Raw genomic sequence first — 14842 nt, forward strand, 5'->3', positions numbered from 1 at the left:
AAACTGCGCGTGCTCGCTCATCGTCACGTGACGCAGACTTCGAAATAACATTTGTGTTAATTATCCTTGTTGTAACCAATAACTAATAATTAGATCATAAACCAATGAACAGACAACAGACAAAACTATACATGCACACTGCTACAAGGCAAAGTGAAATGATTCCCCATGAAAAATAGCTCAGTACAATAATTAATTGCATTTTTTGCTCATTCATTATTAGTGACTGGCAATAGTTCTGTATTTTGTAATAATAACTAAAGATGATAATCTTCTTGAATATGCGTAAAGCTTACTCTTATAATGTGTGATGATGATGAGAAGCATCACTATTTTACTGGGATGTGTTTAGTGCCACTTTCACTGTGCTGAAATAACAGCCAAATGGATATTGGTGTGTTTCACAGGTGTGCATCTTTTAGTGGCGTTTAGCTCTTTAGCTCGTTTAGCATGCATAGCAGCATGCGTCATCCTCAGCTTGTTCCACAGATACACTGAACTCTCACCTTTTCTTACCTCTGCTGGTCACATGTGCTCACACCTCTGACCACTACAACCAGCCTGCTAACTCTGTTCCTGGCCACGGTTTTCACAGAATGGGAGGTACTTACTGAATTCATTATTATTGTTTATTATGAGTATTGTGTTTACTGGAGCAATAATATCAACAAGGGTGGACCCACTTTTCACAATCTTTACCTCAGAATTCAACTGGCATATTTAGTCTGTTATAGAGTATATGAAGTATAGCAGAAAAACAAACTAGAATTTTTTAGGTGACCCTATTTAATATTGATAAAATATCTTGCTGCATAATTCACAAAGGATCGGCAACAGATAGTGCAGCGTTTACATATAGATACTGAAGATCACTTACATTCAATTTGTGCAGATTCTAACATTTAAGTTGAAAATAATTCACTTTAGCAATCATTTCTGTAAAACAAAGGCTTAAAGCATAAAAAAATAAATACCGTGATTCTTTCTAAAAGGAGCCTTTGTATCAAACTCTTGGTGGATGTCCTTGAAGGAGGCTTGTTATCATTCACATGCCTTCAGAGGGATCTGAAAGCCACAAAGCAATGCTACACATTTCATTACTAACTGGCTGGAGGACAAAGGAAGTAACTCCTACAAACTCTAGAAAAGGATTGATATTTATTTATTGTTAGGAGAACATAACTGTTTGTACATCAAGATCTGGTCCTTTTTGACAGTTAACTCGTTGACTTGTTCACACACAGTAATAAAGTTTACAAAGTTCAGTGACACAGTAAATGTAAACCTCTTGTGTTGATGCTACCTTGTTACAATTGATTATTATCATTAATATCATCTGCTTAGAGAATTGAAACTTACTTCTTCCATTCAAGTGAAAAGAGTGGTTTAGCATTTGTGTTTGGTTTGAGGATCTTTAAAGGTTTTACAGTTTTCTAATAAATATGACCTCATTTTACAGATTTGACTGAGCACATGTTAAAAGAGTTTTTTAATGACACACATTTTCTTATAAGATGTGCTCACTCACTAGTTTCATGTAGTGCTGTGGGTGATGCTTTTTGAGGTAAACGTCCATTTTTCCCTCAATTCGCTTGTCACCATTCAGACCTGTGAAGAGGAGGAAATAATTAATGAATGACCTATCCCATGTGTAGGATACAGCACAAACGGTGGCCAGGTATAACATTCTGACCGACTGACTGAATGTTGGCGTGTCAGAATAAGGAAAGTTCTCTTGTATGTTGACTTTATTATATGTTAGAAGCTGGACACGCCTGAGCTCACCCAGCTTTTGAGCTGCTTGTTCAATCCTCTCCAGGGCGGACTGCACATCTCCTCCCTCCGGTACGATCACCTCTACCTCTCCCACGCTGTAGTCAAAGTCAGCTTGGTCCAGATCTATCTTCACCCCTTCCTGCTGTAACCTATACGACCGCCGGACTGTTGTAAACTCCGCGAAGCAAACCAGGTTCATCTTGCTGAGCCAACGTTCATCCAGGAGTGAGGCACTTGTCTCTGTGTCTCTGTCTTTGATGACCTCTTGAACCCTGAGCTGAATGTCAGCGAGGCTGGTAATTTCCTTGTAGCGAGTACACAGTGCTGCCGCTTCACATTGCTCCCCGAGAGGCGCCGTGGGACACTTGAGCTCCCAGCATCCTTCGCGTTTACGCAGCCACGTGTCTCTCAGAGTCAGGTCAAACTCGGGGGTGTCGAAGTACTGGTCGTGAAATTGAGTCTGGCCAATACACAGAGCTAATGAAAAGAAGAGGGAGGAACAAATACAATTTATATGGGAAAAGATAAACAAAGAAATACACACAAGCCTGACAGATAATTAAGCTGCATTATTAGCTGGAGACAGATGGCCAGTGTCACTGCAGTTAGAGAATTATTTGCACACAGCAATTAGTGTCATTAAATACTTTCACTGTCCATTTTTAAGTTGACATAGATCCGCTCTAAATTTACCGAGTCTAAATGCGTGAGGAGAAATTAAAACGCGTACCTCCGATCTCTTCAAGCTTTTTTAAGGTGTCTGCACTGAATAAAAACTTCCTCTCCACTTCCACACTCATCTGCAAGGACAGTTGCAACAACAGTATTTTGTGATTACAAGCAAAATGTACCTAAATATCAGTAAATGTTGTTGAGGGAATACATTGGTCAATATGGCTGTCACTTTCATTTGTTATTTTATTGTGATAGAAATGCACCAGGAAACAAAAGGTTTTTATGAAACAAACCAGTGACGGTGAGACAGAATAACCCTAAACCGTAGAGCGGTTTAGGGTTGAGGAGACCTTAATCAGCTTGGGAAATCCTTCTGAGGTCCAGAGGAAGCAAAATAGACCCAATTCATGACGCCCCTTTCACTATAATGTTATCTTTGTATTAATCACCCAGAACTGCTGGACAAGGTCTAATCCAGTTACAAGAAGCATTTGCTTAAGGTTAAATTGTCAAAATGCTGTTCTGTTTATGTTTCCCACTATCAACAGGTACTGTATGTTATACTAACAGTAAAACTAACACTGCCTTTATCAAATCAACAATATTGTCTTTGTTGATTCTAATGATTTTTGGAGAGAACTGTATCACTTTTAATGGACGGCTTAAAAAACAGAACATTTAACCACTTCTTAATCACAGTTTTGAATGTCTGTAGGTACATGATAGTACATTTATTCATTTAGTGTTACTTTGCCTATTACATAAGTTTGATTATTATAGCTAAAACTACCAACGATTAAAACATTATTGTCTGTTGCAAGTTTAAAATGCATGCGGTCACATTCTAATAATATCAAATAAATTACCCTTTAAAAAGGTTCAAATATACATACAACCTTATTCTTATCCCTAAGATTTTACCATGCGTTCCAAGTTTTTACACGAAGATAGAAGTTTCCATTTTTATACTCATTTGCCTTTTTGATCATTATATTTCATAAGATCAACCTGTGGACGGTATTTGGGTTAAAACTAAAATAATAAATCCTCAAAATCTAAACAGATAAATAACGAGCACAATGAACAGTAAGTACAGTAGCTCATAATGCGACGCGACTCGTTTGGCCCACGACGCTACGGCTGCAGAGTCGCGCACGAACTGCGACTGAAAATCAACGCAGTGAACGACAGAGTGTCCAAAAAAGCATCGTGGACACAGCGACGGCGCTGAAACGCACCTTTCCTGCTCAGGTCCTTCATTCACACGCATTCGGCATCAAAAGCAGGGCGACAGATAAATCCGAGCGGGGCCTAAGCGCCAGGGAAGTTCATTTTACACAGGCGAAAGGAGAGACGCCTATCAGCGTGTTGGGGAACATCACTTCCTGTCCCAGTAACGCAGAGACTTACAGATGGTGCAGTTTTAATCCGCTCAGCTTCATAAATATTTATTCCACATACTCACCACACCTATCGCCGGACTGAAAACATGTCAGAATGCGTGCGGGCGGTGCTGGAAGCCGCCATTGCCGCAATATCTTTATTGCCTGCCGCTAATTAACTCGTCACACTATGACACTCAAAGTTGGCAGAATGGGGGCTCATTTTTTATTCACATTTAATGTGAAGATGATGTGTGTGTGTGTGTGTGTGTGTGTGGGGGGGGGGTGATCCAGGCATCGGCTTGCTTTTTTTTGGAAATGTATCTAAGCATTTCCTTATCTATCCATATTGTCCAATAAGTGATCGGCGCTTCACTGATTAATAATCAGGTTATGTAAGGTTTTTCTATCGGCGTGCCCGTCTGAATGTCAGCAGTCAGCCTCGGGGGGAGCTGTGGTCTGTTTACTACAGGGGAGAGGGGAAGGAGAGAGGGATAGGGCGAGTGAAGGGAGGGAGGGGGAGAACAGGCGAGAGAGAGAGAGAGAGGGAGGGCAGGAAAGAAAACTTTTCACTTCTGAGGAGCCACAGAGGAAGCGTGTGCGTGTGTGCGTGCTGGAGCGGAGACCATGCAGGTAAAAACGCATTAGCTAATTGCTCTCAACTTAATTAAACGTCATTGCGATCGGTTAATTGTGCCGATATGAGCGAGCAGAGTGGCCTGCGACTGATAGAGGATCGAGCGAACGACGGATTGGGCTTCATACTAATCCGATCCCGTGTAGAAATCCAACATTAAATCCCAAACTTTTTCTGCCTCTCGTCTCCGTTTCGCCTGCTCTCCCTACACCACCCCCATCGTCGAGCCGTCCGCGGCGCACGTACTGCGCTTCAACTAGCTTTTTAGCCTTTAATTCTTTCGCCAATTACGGCTCGGAGCGCTTAAAATGATAGTTTAAATGACCATGTGTTGCACCGTAAGTGTTTAAGGTATGGATCGGAGCGCTAGGACGCGTCGAAAGCTGGTCTGCTGGGCGGCGAGGAGGAGGGGGTGCGAGTGTTTTCTAACACATCTGTAAACGGAGCCACGTTCATTAATTAAATGGCTTTAGTCCGGCTAGGCCTCAATTTGCGCTGTTGAGCAGCAGGCGGCGGGTGGTGCAACACTACATGCCCGATTGGCAGCCCGCAATCAGCAGGGTAAGGAAATAACTCGAGGCCGAGGTTGCTGTGGAGCCGAGTCGGTGTATTTTTCTGATTCTGGGTGAAGTCTGCCTGCGTGTTGGAGCCGCAGTTCCCACCTGGAGCAGGCAGAGTTTGTGCCGCGAGTGAGGGCAGTTTGAGGAGCGTTAATTATCTCTGTGCTAACAGGCTAGCTAGCAAAGTGACACGACTGTTATTTGCTCAACCTCTACTTGTTTCTGAATTTAATGGCAGCGCAGCTTTTGCTGCGGTCCAGCGCCAGTTTATGTTGATGCCAATCTTGTCTCTGGCAGTTTCATGTTACAGTATGTGACTATCATCGCAGGATTATTTTCACAAACTAACGAGCTAACCAGCTTTCCCCGACACACTGCTGTAATGCGACGTTTAGAGGGGCTCCTCAGCCTAGCCTGCTAGCTAATTGATTCTCTGGTCGGCATAGCTAATTAGTCTGCTCATTAATTAGCCAACTATGAGCAATGATACGTCAGCGTGGTTATAGCTTGAGTCTGAAATACGAAAGCCATGATGGGAAGCGTTTAAACCTGATTATTCGTACAGATATAGCCTTGTGGAAATATTATCTGCTTAAATAAGCCTGCTAGCTTGCTAATTGGCATGAGGAGGAAGTCAGGATTGTAGCTGCACTGGGATCTTCCCATATTCTTATAAATCGCTGTCTAGGCTGCATTTCTGATTATTAACGCTCGCAAAAACATGTCGGAGCAGTCATAAGCAAACATGGTCTATTCCGACTTCCTTAAAAGAGCTCGCTTGTGGTTTTAATTTGTGGAGAACCTGTTATTGTTGGTGTTTGCGTTGTCACGCTGTTATTATGCATTTAAAACATTGTATGTGCACGTGTGAGACCAGATCAGTGTTCTGAGAGTCAGGCTGACTCAGACAAAAAGGCTGAAATAATGGACCTTTTATCCGGACCCCTGTTGGAGTTTGCAGCAGTGCAAAGAAAAACCTGCTTGAAAGCGTTAGAAAATCACAAAGGTGTCATTTAAACAATTGTGTTATTGTGTAATGTGACACGCTTATTGCAGACAGAATGCTGGGAACCTCCCTTCAAAGTGTTTTTAATCTTCAAAGAAGGTCACAAATGAAACTTTAAGAAGCCAAAATCCTCATCTAAGATCAGTTTTGCTGTAAAAAATGACGTGACTTGTTTTTTTTGTAACGTATGGTTTAACACACAACAGCGATCCATAAAGAGTGTCTGTGTTACGCTGTCCATTCAAAGTTTGGTCACAAGACATTAGTTGCATGTCTTTCGTCCGAGAAATACTTTATACAACTGTTATGGTCAATGATAAGCAGGTGTATAAAGACGAGGATTCTCTTTATTTCCCAGGAGGAGTCTGGAGAGAAGGTGAGCAGTGAAAGCAATGGGGTGGCAGATTGGCTGTGCCCTCTGTGCCAACAAGGGCAAACAGACAGGACCTTGCTGTCTTTACATCTTACTGAGCAACACAGTGTACTTCCGTCTTGTGTGGAGCGACTGCTGGACATTGTAAGTGTGGCTGCACAGTTTGCCCAAAATATCTCCAAAGTGTGATCATCTGTCTATGTGTTGATGTTTTTTTTCTTTACACTGCCCTTGTAAGAGTAAAATATGGCTAAACAGTTTAATGCATAATAAGTGCATGATATTTTATAAGGTTCAAAACTATACATAATTGCTATGTAATAATTTTACCATAACAACTAGTCTTTTTTATTGTTACTCAAAGTGGCTATTTTATTTATTTTAACGCCCCAAAAAAAAACATATACTTGCATTTTGACATGTTTCTTGAGTAAAAGTAGGACCTGAATGAAATTTAGTTTAGTGAAAAGTGTAAGAAATGAAGGAATTTTAGTTGGATGAGCTGATCAAAGGACACTTAGATTGTGCCTTTAGGGTAATTTGCAAATTAGAGACTAGTAAGGCATCAATGAGTCACACCCAAATGCTGCACTCCTCAAAACTTGCATTAGACTGACTCCTTTTTTCTTTTCTTTTATTTTTTTTAAAAGGCTGTTCTAAAACAGGGTGCCAATAGAGGAGAAGAGGACAAAGGTGCACAAAAGTTGTCAGGTGAGGGGTGAGGGTAGAAAATATACATTTTTAATTTAATTGAGAAAAAAAGTTTTGATGAATAAATTAAATTGCAGTGGAATTTCACTTAAGGTGGGTGCTAATGTGTCAAAACTGCTAAAAATTACATTAGTGTACAAATTTGTACTTCTACCATCAGTTAGTTTGTCTTTTACTAGATCGATTAAACATGTGTATATACTTTTTTTTCTTCCCATCAGATGCTGAGTCTCCACAGCCTGAGCACACTGAAGACATCATGTCGTATCCATGTCAGTCTAGTGAGACTTCAGACTCGACCCAGCCCCTTCTAAACAAAGAAATGGAGGAAGAGAGAATAAATGAAGAGGGAGGTGAGGTAGAGTCAGAGGAGGCAGAAAAGCAGCTCACGGAAACCAAACGGCAAAATGCAACTGAAAACACAGAAGTCCCAGACACCAGTGAAGTGGGTAACAATGGTTTACCAGCTGAAAATAACACGCAGTCATTCAAATGCAATGCCTGCCTGGAAAGTTTTCCCAGCAGAACTGCCTTGAGTGTTCATTACAACTCGGCATCTCACATTCAGAGAATGACAACAGGCTCTGCAAAACAACCTGCGGTAAGTGATGCACAGCCTCCTTCAGTGCCCGTGCTGTCTCGGCCATACATAACAAACAAACCCTACCAGTGTGCTACATGTAGAGTCTCTTACAATCATGCCACCACCCTGGAGAGCCATATGAAGTCTGTTTTGCATCAGACCCGGAGCAGAAACAGTGCAGTGGCTACCCCTAGCCTAGGAGCCGGCACAAGCAGCACTCCAAACACTGTCGTAAGCACATCTGGGAGCGGAACCGCTCAGTTAGTGAACACCTCTAACTGCCCTGCTGCAGCGACTGCGATGGTGAATGCCACAAAAGATGGAGAGCTGATTCAAACTTCACAAGTGGCTCCTTCCCTCCTCACCTCTCCTGTGGCCTCAGCTCAAGCCGTCTCAGCCTTCCTTACTCTCCTCACATCGAGTCCCAACACTCTCTCGCACCCCCTCATCCCCTCCCTCTTTGCGACTGGTGCTGCTACAGGTGCCGCTACACCTCAGCTCGTGCCTCAGCCTCCAATGGTCATGCCCTTGATCCTGAACGGGCTCCAAGCCCAAACCCAGCAGCAAGAGAACCAGCAAGGCCAGCTTCTCACCCAGTGTGTGCCATTAGTAGGCCTCACCACACCCCAGCAAGCCGTCCTATCCCAAAGACTTAACAGCTTACAAAACCAGTGGCCCTCTGCAGGAGTTCCAACAAACATGCAGCCCTCCCCAGAAGAGCAAAAACAGACTATAAAGTGTGAGAAAGAACAGGAGAAACAAGACCATGAGGAATCATTTAAAAAGAAGGCCTTGGCTCAGATTGAGGATGGGGATAAAACAGACAAACTACAGGAAGAGGACAGTAAAGAATTTTCACCACGTCCCAATATAGAAAGCAAGATGAAGGTTGAGATTAATGAAGACAATGGGAAGGCACACAGAGATAGCACAACAGATGGAGATGCTGCGACTGATCAGTTGGACCTGGAAGGTGATAAAGAAGCTAGACTGAATCTCTCTCCAGTGGGCACAGAGAAGAGCCTCCGCAATAATGTCTCGCCTTCTGCATCCGTGCCCAGCAACTCAAGCCTCAGTCCTTTGAATTTAAACCTTACGCTCAGCCCTGATTCCACTCCTCAGAAATCGGGCACTAGCCCTTGTGGTTGTCCTGGCACCCCAAAATCCAGCTCGAATACACATGCCTTAACTTCCAACCAAACACAGTCCCATTGTAGCACAGTGGGCTCTATTTATCCAGACCTTCCAGTGCTGTCAGAGTTCCAGTCAGAGGTTCTCTGGGCATTCTTTGAGTCACGTAGTGAGGCTGATGTTGCAAGCCCTCCCCATGAGGATTGTGAGGCACTGGGTAGAGAGGTAGGGCTCTCTGAGGAAGAGGTACGACAATGGTTAAGCCAGGCCCGACACGCCAAGCAGAGGCCGAGAGTAACAGAGTTAGAACATCGCCAAGGCTTGTCTGGCTTTACAAGCCATGGCCAAAGCTCTGACTATGATGACGAGGAAAGCTCACTGATCATAGCAGAAGGTGAAGATGACACTGAAGCTACGAGGAGTCAGGCAATAGATTTGTCTAATACAAGAGGGAAACGCAGACAGAGAGACTTTGGGAGAGAGGTTCAGGGGGACACTTGTCTAACATCTGACTCAGAAAATGAGGTTTACACTTCAGTCATTATGACTGATGAGGAAAGTCAGAATGAGTCCTTGAGGGATGGTCCTGGAAGCCCTGCTAAAAGTGAACCACAGCGAGAGGCCCATAGTGAAAAGGGTTCTGTGGGAGGAAAGGTCCTGCGCTCCACTACTGTGTTTCTCTCAGATGCAGAGGATGAGTATGAAGATGAGGATAGTGGAGGGGGTCAGAGGGCGAAACGGAAAAAAAGAGAGGGTGAGTTTGAGCGTGATGAGCTGAAGGAGAGACAGGATTCAGATGTGGATCTAGAGTTGGAGGCCCAAGGGGATCCTCCAAGCTCCCAGTCTTTATCCATGGACCATCCTGAAATCCCAACCAGCACTCTGCATCCTCTTCCCTTATCCATAACTCCCTTTTCTGCTCGGTTCTTTAGTCCCTATGTCCTTTCTGTTAGTCCTTCAGGGGTTGGAGACGGGAACAAAGTACCTGTCTTTCCTCACCCAATAACCACCACCACTTTCTCCAGTTCTCTACTCTCACAGTGTCACTCCTCACGCAACCAGACATCTCACTACCTGTCTAATGGTGGTGGTGACTGTGAGTCTGCTCTTGACCTCAGCATGGGAAAGAACAATTCAAAATGTGCATCCACCTCATCTCTTTCTGATAAAATAGCAGCACAAAAGGGCCAGTTGCTGGACGGGCTGGGCCTGAGGCCCACATCCAAAGGTCTGGTGGTCGTTCAAGTTAAGTCTGAACCGGTTTCTGCCATGCCCTCCAACAGCAACACAAGCCTGGTTAACTGTAATAACATGGCGAAGTCTAGCATGTACATGAGAGCAGCAGAGAAAATGAATGCTAAGTTATCAGAAAGGGAACATGGGCAAGAAAGAGAAAAGGAGCAAGAACAACAGCAGAGGAAGTCGAAAGGAAAAAGGTATCGAGATATGCGACGCTCAAGAACCATAATACAAGCTGAACAACTCGACATTCTGTATGGCTGCTATTTCAAAGATCCAAATCCTGGGAAACATGAGTTCGAACAGATTTCTGAGTGGGTTCATCTTCCAAAGAAGGTTGTTCAGATTTGGTTCCAGAACATGAGGGCCAGGGAACGAAAGGGTGAGGTCAGGTTCATCAGCGACGGCACCTTGGCAGCAGTTGGCAAACCTTTGATCAAATTTACCTGGCCACTTTCCAAACCTATTTTCTCTAACAAACCTGCTCCAAACAATACTGGGTGCATTACAGCAAGTCCAATTGTTCGCACACTTGTGAAGACAGAAAGGGAGTCTGTAAAGGAGCTGGGGAAGCCAAGCCTGGTGAAAAAAATAATCCCAGTTCCCATCAAGCCCAAGGAGGTGGTTTCCTCTACTCTAGTCTCTCCTGTGAGCAGCAGTGCCTCTGCAGTGCCAAAGACAAAACTCGAAACCACCAGCAATATCACTATGGTCAAAGTCACACCAAAAGTCAGTGGACCTGTCCTTTTAGCGCCACCAAAAGATCTCGTCCCTATTGCCCCGAGGCCAGCTCATAAACGGAAACTAGAGGATGAGAGTGAAGACGAAAGGACTGATGAGGAGAGAGACAATGAAAATGAGATGGGTCCTGGACCAGGGGCCACTAATCGCATGGTGCCCAAGTTACCCACAACTCCAATAAACAACAGGCCTACTGCCGTAGGCGTGGTACCACAGAAACAGAACGGGCTCAACTACTGGACTCCCAAAGGCCCCATTAAGATCAACACTCTGTCGAGAGAGCAGCTGGCTCTTCCAACACACACGCCTCCACGTACCATCCACCCCCCTCCAACCCCTAGCATCGCACCGGTCAGTCCGAATACACCCAGTGCTGCCAAAGTGGCCAGTCCCACCACACCAGTCTCAACCAAGGCGATTCCAAACGAAAGCAGCTTTTTGCCCCACTCGTCCAGCCGTAGGCCACGCACACACTTGTCCTGCCTACAGCTGTCTATCCTGCAGTCGTGTTATGAGACCTGTGCCCACCCTAATGCTATGGAGTGTGAGGCGATTGGCACTGAGCTCAATCTACCACTAAAGGTGGTGCAGATTTGGTTCCAAAATACCAGAGCCAAGGAAAAGCGCTGGAGGCTGCAGCAAGAAAAAATGGTAAGTCAACTTGTGTACAAAAACATTGACTTAATATCCGTCTCCTAATTGTCCAGTCGCACAATGTCAGTGCCACTATATATTGGCAAATTTTTCCAGCTTATTTTATTAAGTCTTGAATATGTTATTGGGGAAAAAAACAACACTATGAGCGTTATATTACATTACAATTTGTATACTGTGAAATTTATAAAGGTCTTCTGTTCATTGAAAGTTGTTCCACACTAAACCCCCTTTTTTTTTTTTTTTTTTTGTGTCCTATTCTCCCTCTGTTCCTTTCTCAGTCTCCCCTCTCAGGTGGGAAGGTGGACATGAGCTCGGCGAGCTACCTGCAGTACAGCGCTTTTAAAGCCAATCGTCCTATTCTGCCCAAACCCGTTCAGCTGTCAGTTACTGAATCTCCAGCTTCCACGGTGGCTGGCCAGCCTGTGGCAAAGGAGACCCTGACGGGCCGCTGCGATGCCTGCAATGTCTCCTTTGAGTCCCGAGCCGCAGCGAGGGCCCACGTCTTCTCCCCACATCATCTGGCAACTCTGAGAACCACTAATTTTGGCCAGCCCACAACACTAGTCAACAAAAATGGCACCAGTAATGACGGACCTGGTGGCACAATGTCAGCCTCGCAGGTCTCTCACACTGCTCTGGGAAACTCTTCCAGTGTTGGTTCTGGAGCGGAGAGGGTTATCGAGTCGTCTCCACCAACGACTACCAGCAACAGTTAAACTCCAGATCAGGATTGGTCTAAAAACTGACTATTCTTGGGCCCGTTTGGGATCCTCTGATTTTAACAAACAAATTTGAGCACTAATCCTCAAAAACTAATATTAGGTTCTGAAGTTGGCTGCCCACCCTGCCCTGCACCCACTACCCCTTTGCCCAGCCTTCACTGACTCAAACCATTCACTTCGGATCCAATACACAAAAGCCTAGCTTCCAAGCTGCTTCTCACTCAGTGGCTGTCTGATAAGTGATGAACACATCCCAGGCCTCCCTCCATTCTCACACACTTTTTCCATGTTTCTGGTTGTAAGCCTGTGGTTACGTAACACTTAACTTCAACTTCAATGACCTTCCTATAATTTGTAAAGACGCTTGCCGTGCTTGAACTGTTTTCCCCTAAAGACTGATGCAAATGTTTTTCTCTTTGGAAGTGGCCATTTGACGCTGATGCCAAGGCAAAGCAAGACTTTTTGGGATATTAACATGAAATACTCACATTAATAAGTCCCTGTTTGCTCCTGTGGAAATGTTTTTTTACGCTTCCTTTTACTTCTACTGCAATGAATTGTTGGCTACACCATGTCTGGACTGAACCATTGGGAGAATAACTGATGTTGACTGTCACTGTTTAATTTGCTACAAGAGTGTGATCCGATGAGTCTTGTCTACTCATTTGGACAATAACTAGAGGTACTTTAGAGAGAACAGGGCTGTCTAGTTTCCCCATTTACATGCTCATAGTTTTCCTGACAATCCAAATAAACAGGGCAAAAAGAGGCTGAGGAACATAGAATCCTGGCGTTATCGCACTTTGATACATTTTTAGATTGTTTGAAAAGTTTTTAACGCATTCTAATGCAAGTGTCTTTTTATGGAAAGATACATTAATGCATGGTGGATGCCTTAATATAAGTCATGTAATTCTTTTTCAGCTACTCTTACTAAATATGTTTTAGATATAAAAGTAATATTGTGCTAGATCTGGAAAAAGAGCTCTTTTCCAAAATGTTTTTATCCATTTTTTTGGGAGGGAAACACCAAATGTCACCTTCTCTATCTACAACATAGACAATCTTGACTTTATAGTTAACAGCATTCTGTTGGCCAAGGTCTATAATAACAGCCTTTTTTTCCCCCAGACAGCAGAATTTTTTTAGACCTTCTGTCCTAATGTGTATATCTCATTTGTGGACATACAGCTCTTGAAATCACTAGGACGATATTTATAATGGCCTTGAACAAAAATGCCCCACCAACACCAGAAGCATTAAGCCAAGCCCTGTAATAGTTTGTAACTTTTAATATTAAAAGTCTGAGGTAATAGAAATTTGGTGCAGAGGTTCAGACCAATGTTTTCCATGTTTTTTATGGTTTTGTTTGCCACTAAGAGTATTTAAAAAATAAAAATATAATTTCATTTTGATTCTTATAAACATTAAAATAGAAACAATTATAAACTGTATAACAAATTTCTGTATAGGTCAAAGCCAAACCTGTGCAAATATTGAAAGACAGGGCTTGAGAGAGTGTTTCCAGGATACTTTTGTCCCCTTTTGTTAATTCTTTTTCAGTTACTAATTCTAATAACCTACATGCTGTGCAATGATATTTAATATCTGGAAACCATTACAAGGGATAAAGTTGGGTATTACTAGTATCCTTAAGGAAAGGAAGGATACTTAAAATCTAGAAAGCAAATTGGGGAAAAATTAGACGTTGAGTGAGAGGTAATGAGATGGTGCTGCATTGAAGGACGTATAACATACTAAAGGTGTTCTCCTTCAATTTAATTTGTACATTAATGTTACTATTGATAGTTTTAACAAAAAATGCAAAACTAAAACATGAGCTTTTGTAAAGAAATATATAAAAAATAACTGATATTCCAAAGTAATCCTCCCTTTGCTTTCTGTCATTCAAAAACCAAAAAGCAATCTTGAGGTTGACAGATGGCAAGAGAGGTGTTCATAAATGCAAACTGTAAAGGACATCCCATGACTTGACACTTGGCACTAGTCCACAATTTCATTTGCACAAGCTACAGATATTTCAAGCAAACATAGCCATTAACATAAGTCACACATTGTGGGTTTTGAAACACAAAGGGGTAACCATGTGCTTTCATGAGTAATAATTTCTATACCTGTTGGAAACTGTATCTTGTGTGAAGCAAGGACTGGAGCGCTTGAACCTCATGACTGGGATCACTCGCACACACACAAAAACACGGTGTTGCACTGTCCAAACTAGATAGGTTTTTATGGAGATCTGCTTTTTATTCTCTTTTTTTCATTGTCACTTTGATTATCACTATTGTTATAACTGTACTACTACTTATACGATTTATCATTACTACTATTCATCACTGTTTTTGATTATTATTGATCCATAATGGTTTTAAATGCCAGCTCTCAGCTCAGAGGAGAATGGTATTTCTTTGAATATTGAACAATAATAGTGGCAGTGTTGTTATGAATTGTTAGAGTTTTGATTAAGCTTATTTTTTTCCTCCTCACTTGTACCTGCCTTTTTGTGTTTGGTCTCCATTATGCTTTCTTTGATATACAGAAATAGAAATAAATTCAGTTGAACAACAATGCATTTCTGTCTAATTGCAGCGCTTTTGGGTTATTTTTATTATTGTCTGGATTTAATGT

The 14842-nt window shown here is 42.8% G+C and overlaps 2 protein-coding genes across 5 annotated transcripts; one reads left to right on the forward strand and one right to left on the reverse strand.

The window, feature by feature from the left end:
• Window positions 1-1139: 1139 nt before the first annotated feature.
• Window positions 1140-3846, reverse strand: thtpa (thiamine triphosphatase). 3 transcript variants are annotated; one of them, XM_029149235.3, is made up of 4 exons: window positions 3690-3846; window positions 2507-2576; window positions 1786-2253; window positions 1140-1608 (listed from the first exon to the last, which is right to left on the reverse strand). In XM_029149235.3, exons 2-4 carry the CDS (start codon window positions 2574-2576, stop codon window positions 1508-1510), a joined length of 639 nt encoding a protein of 212 aa, XP_029005068.1. In that variant the 5' UTR covers window positions 3690-3846; the 3' UTR covers window positions 1140-1507. The 3 variants fall into 3 exon arrangements, with proteins under 3 accessions (XP_029005068.1, XP_029005066.1, XP_029005069.1); XM_029149233.3 differs by lacking the exon at window positions 3690-3846 and adding an exon at window positions 3373-3628; XM_029149236.3 differs by lacking the exon at window positions 2507-2576 and having other exon boundaries at window positions 3690-3841.
• Window positions 3847-4318: 472 nt separating this feature from the next.
• On the forward strand, window positions 4319-14786 carry zfhx2 (zinc finger homeobox 2). 2 transcript variants are annotated; one of them, XM_029147395.3, is made up of 5 exons: window positions 4319-4466; window positions 6395-6553; window positions 7060-7120; window positions 7342-11465; window positions 11750-14786. In XM_029147395.3, exons 1-5 carry the CDS (start codon window positions 4461-4463, stop codon window positions 12185-12187), a joined length of 4788 nt encoding a protein of 1595 aa, XP_029003228.1. In that variant the 5' UTR covers window positions 4319-4460; the 3' UTR covers window positions 12188-14786. The 2 variants fall into 2 exon arrangements, with proteins under 2 accessions (XP_029003228.1, XP_029003227.1); XM_029147394.3 differs by lacking the exon at window positions 4319-4466 and adding an exon at window positions 4590-5031.
• Window positions 14787-14842: the final 56 nt, after the last annotated feature.

Source organism: Betta splendens, chromosome 4, assembly GCF_900634795.4.
Source record: "Betta splendens chromosome 4, fBetSpl5.4, whole genome shotgun sequence".
In the NCBI taxonomy this organism is placed as follows: domain Eukaryota; kingdom Metazoa; phylum Chordata; class Actinopteri; order Anabantiformes; family Osphronemidae; genus Betta; species Betta splendens.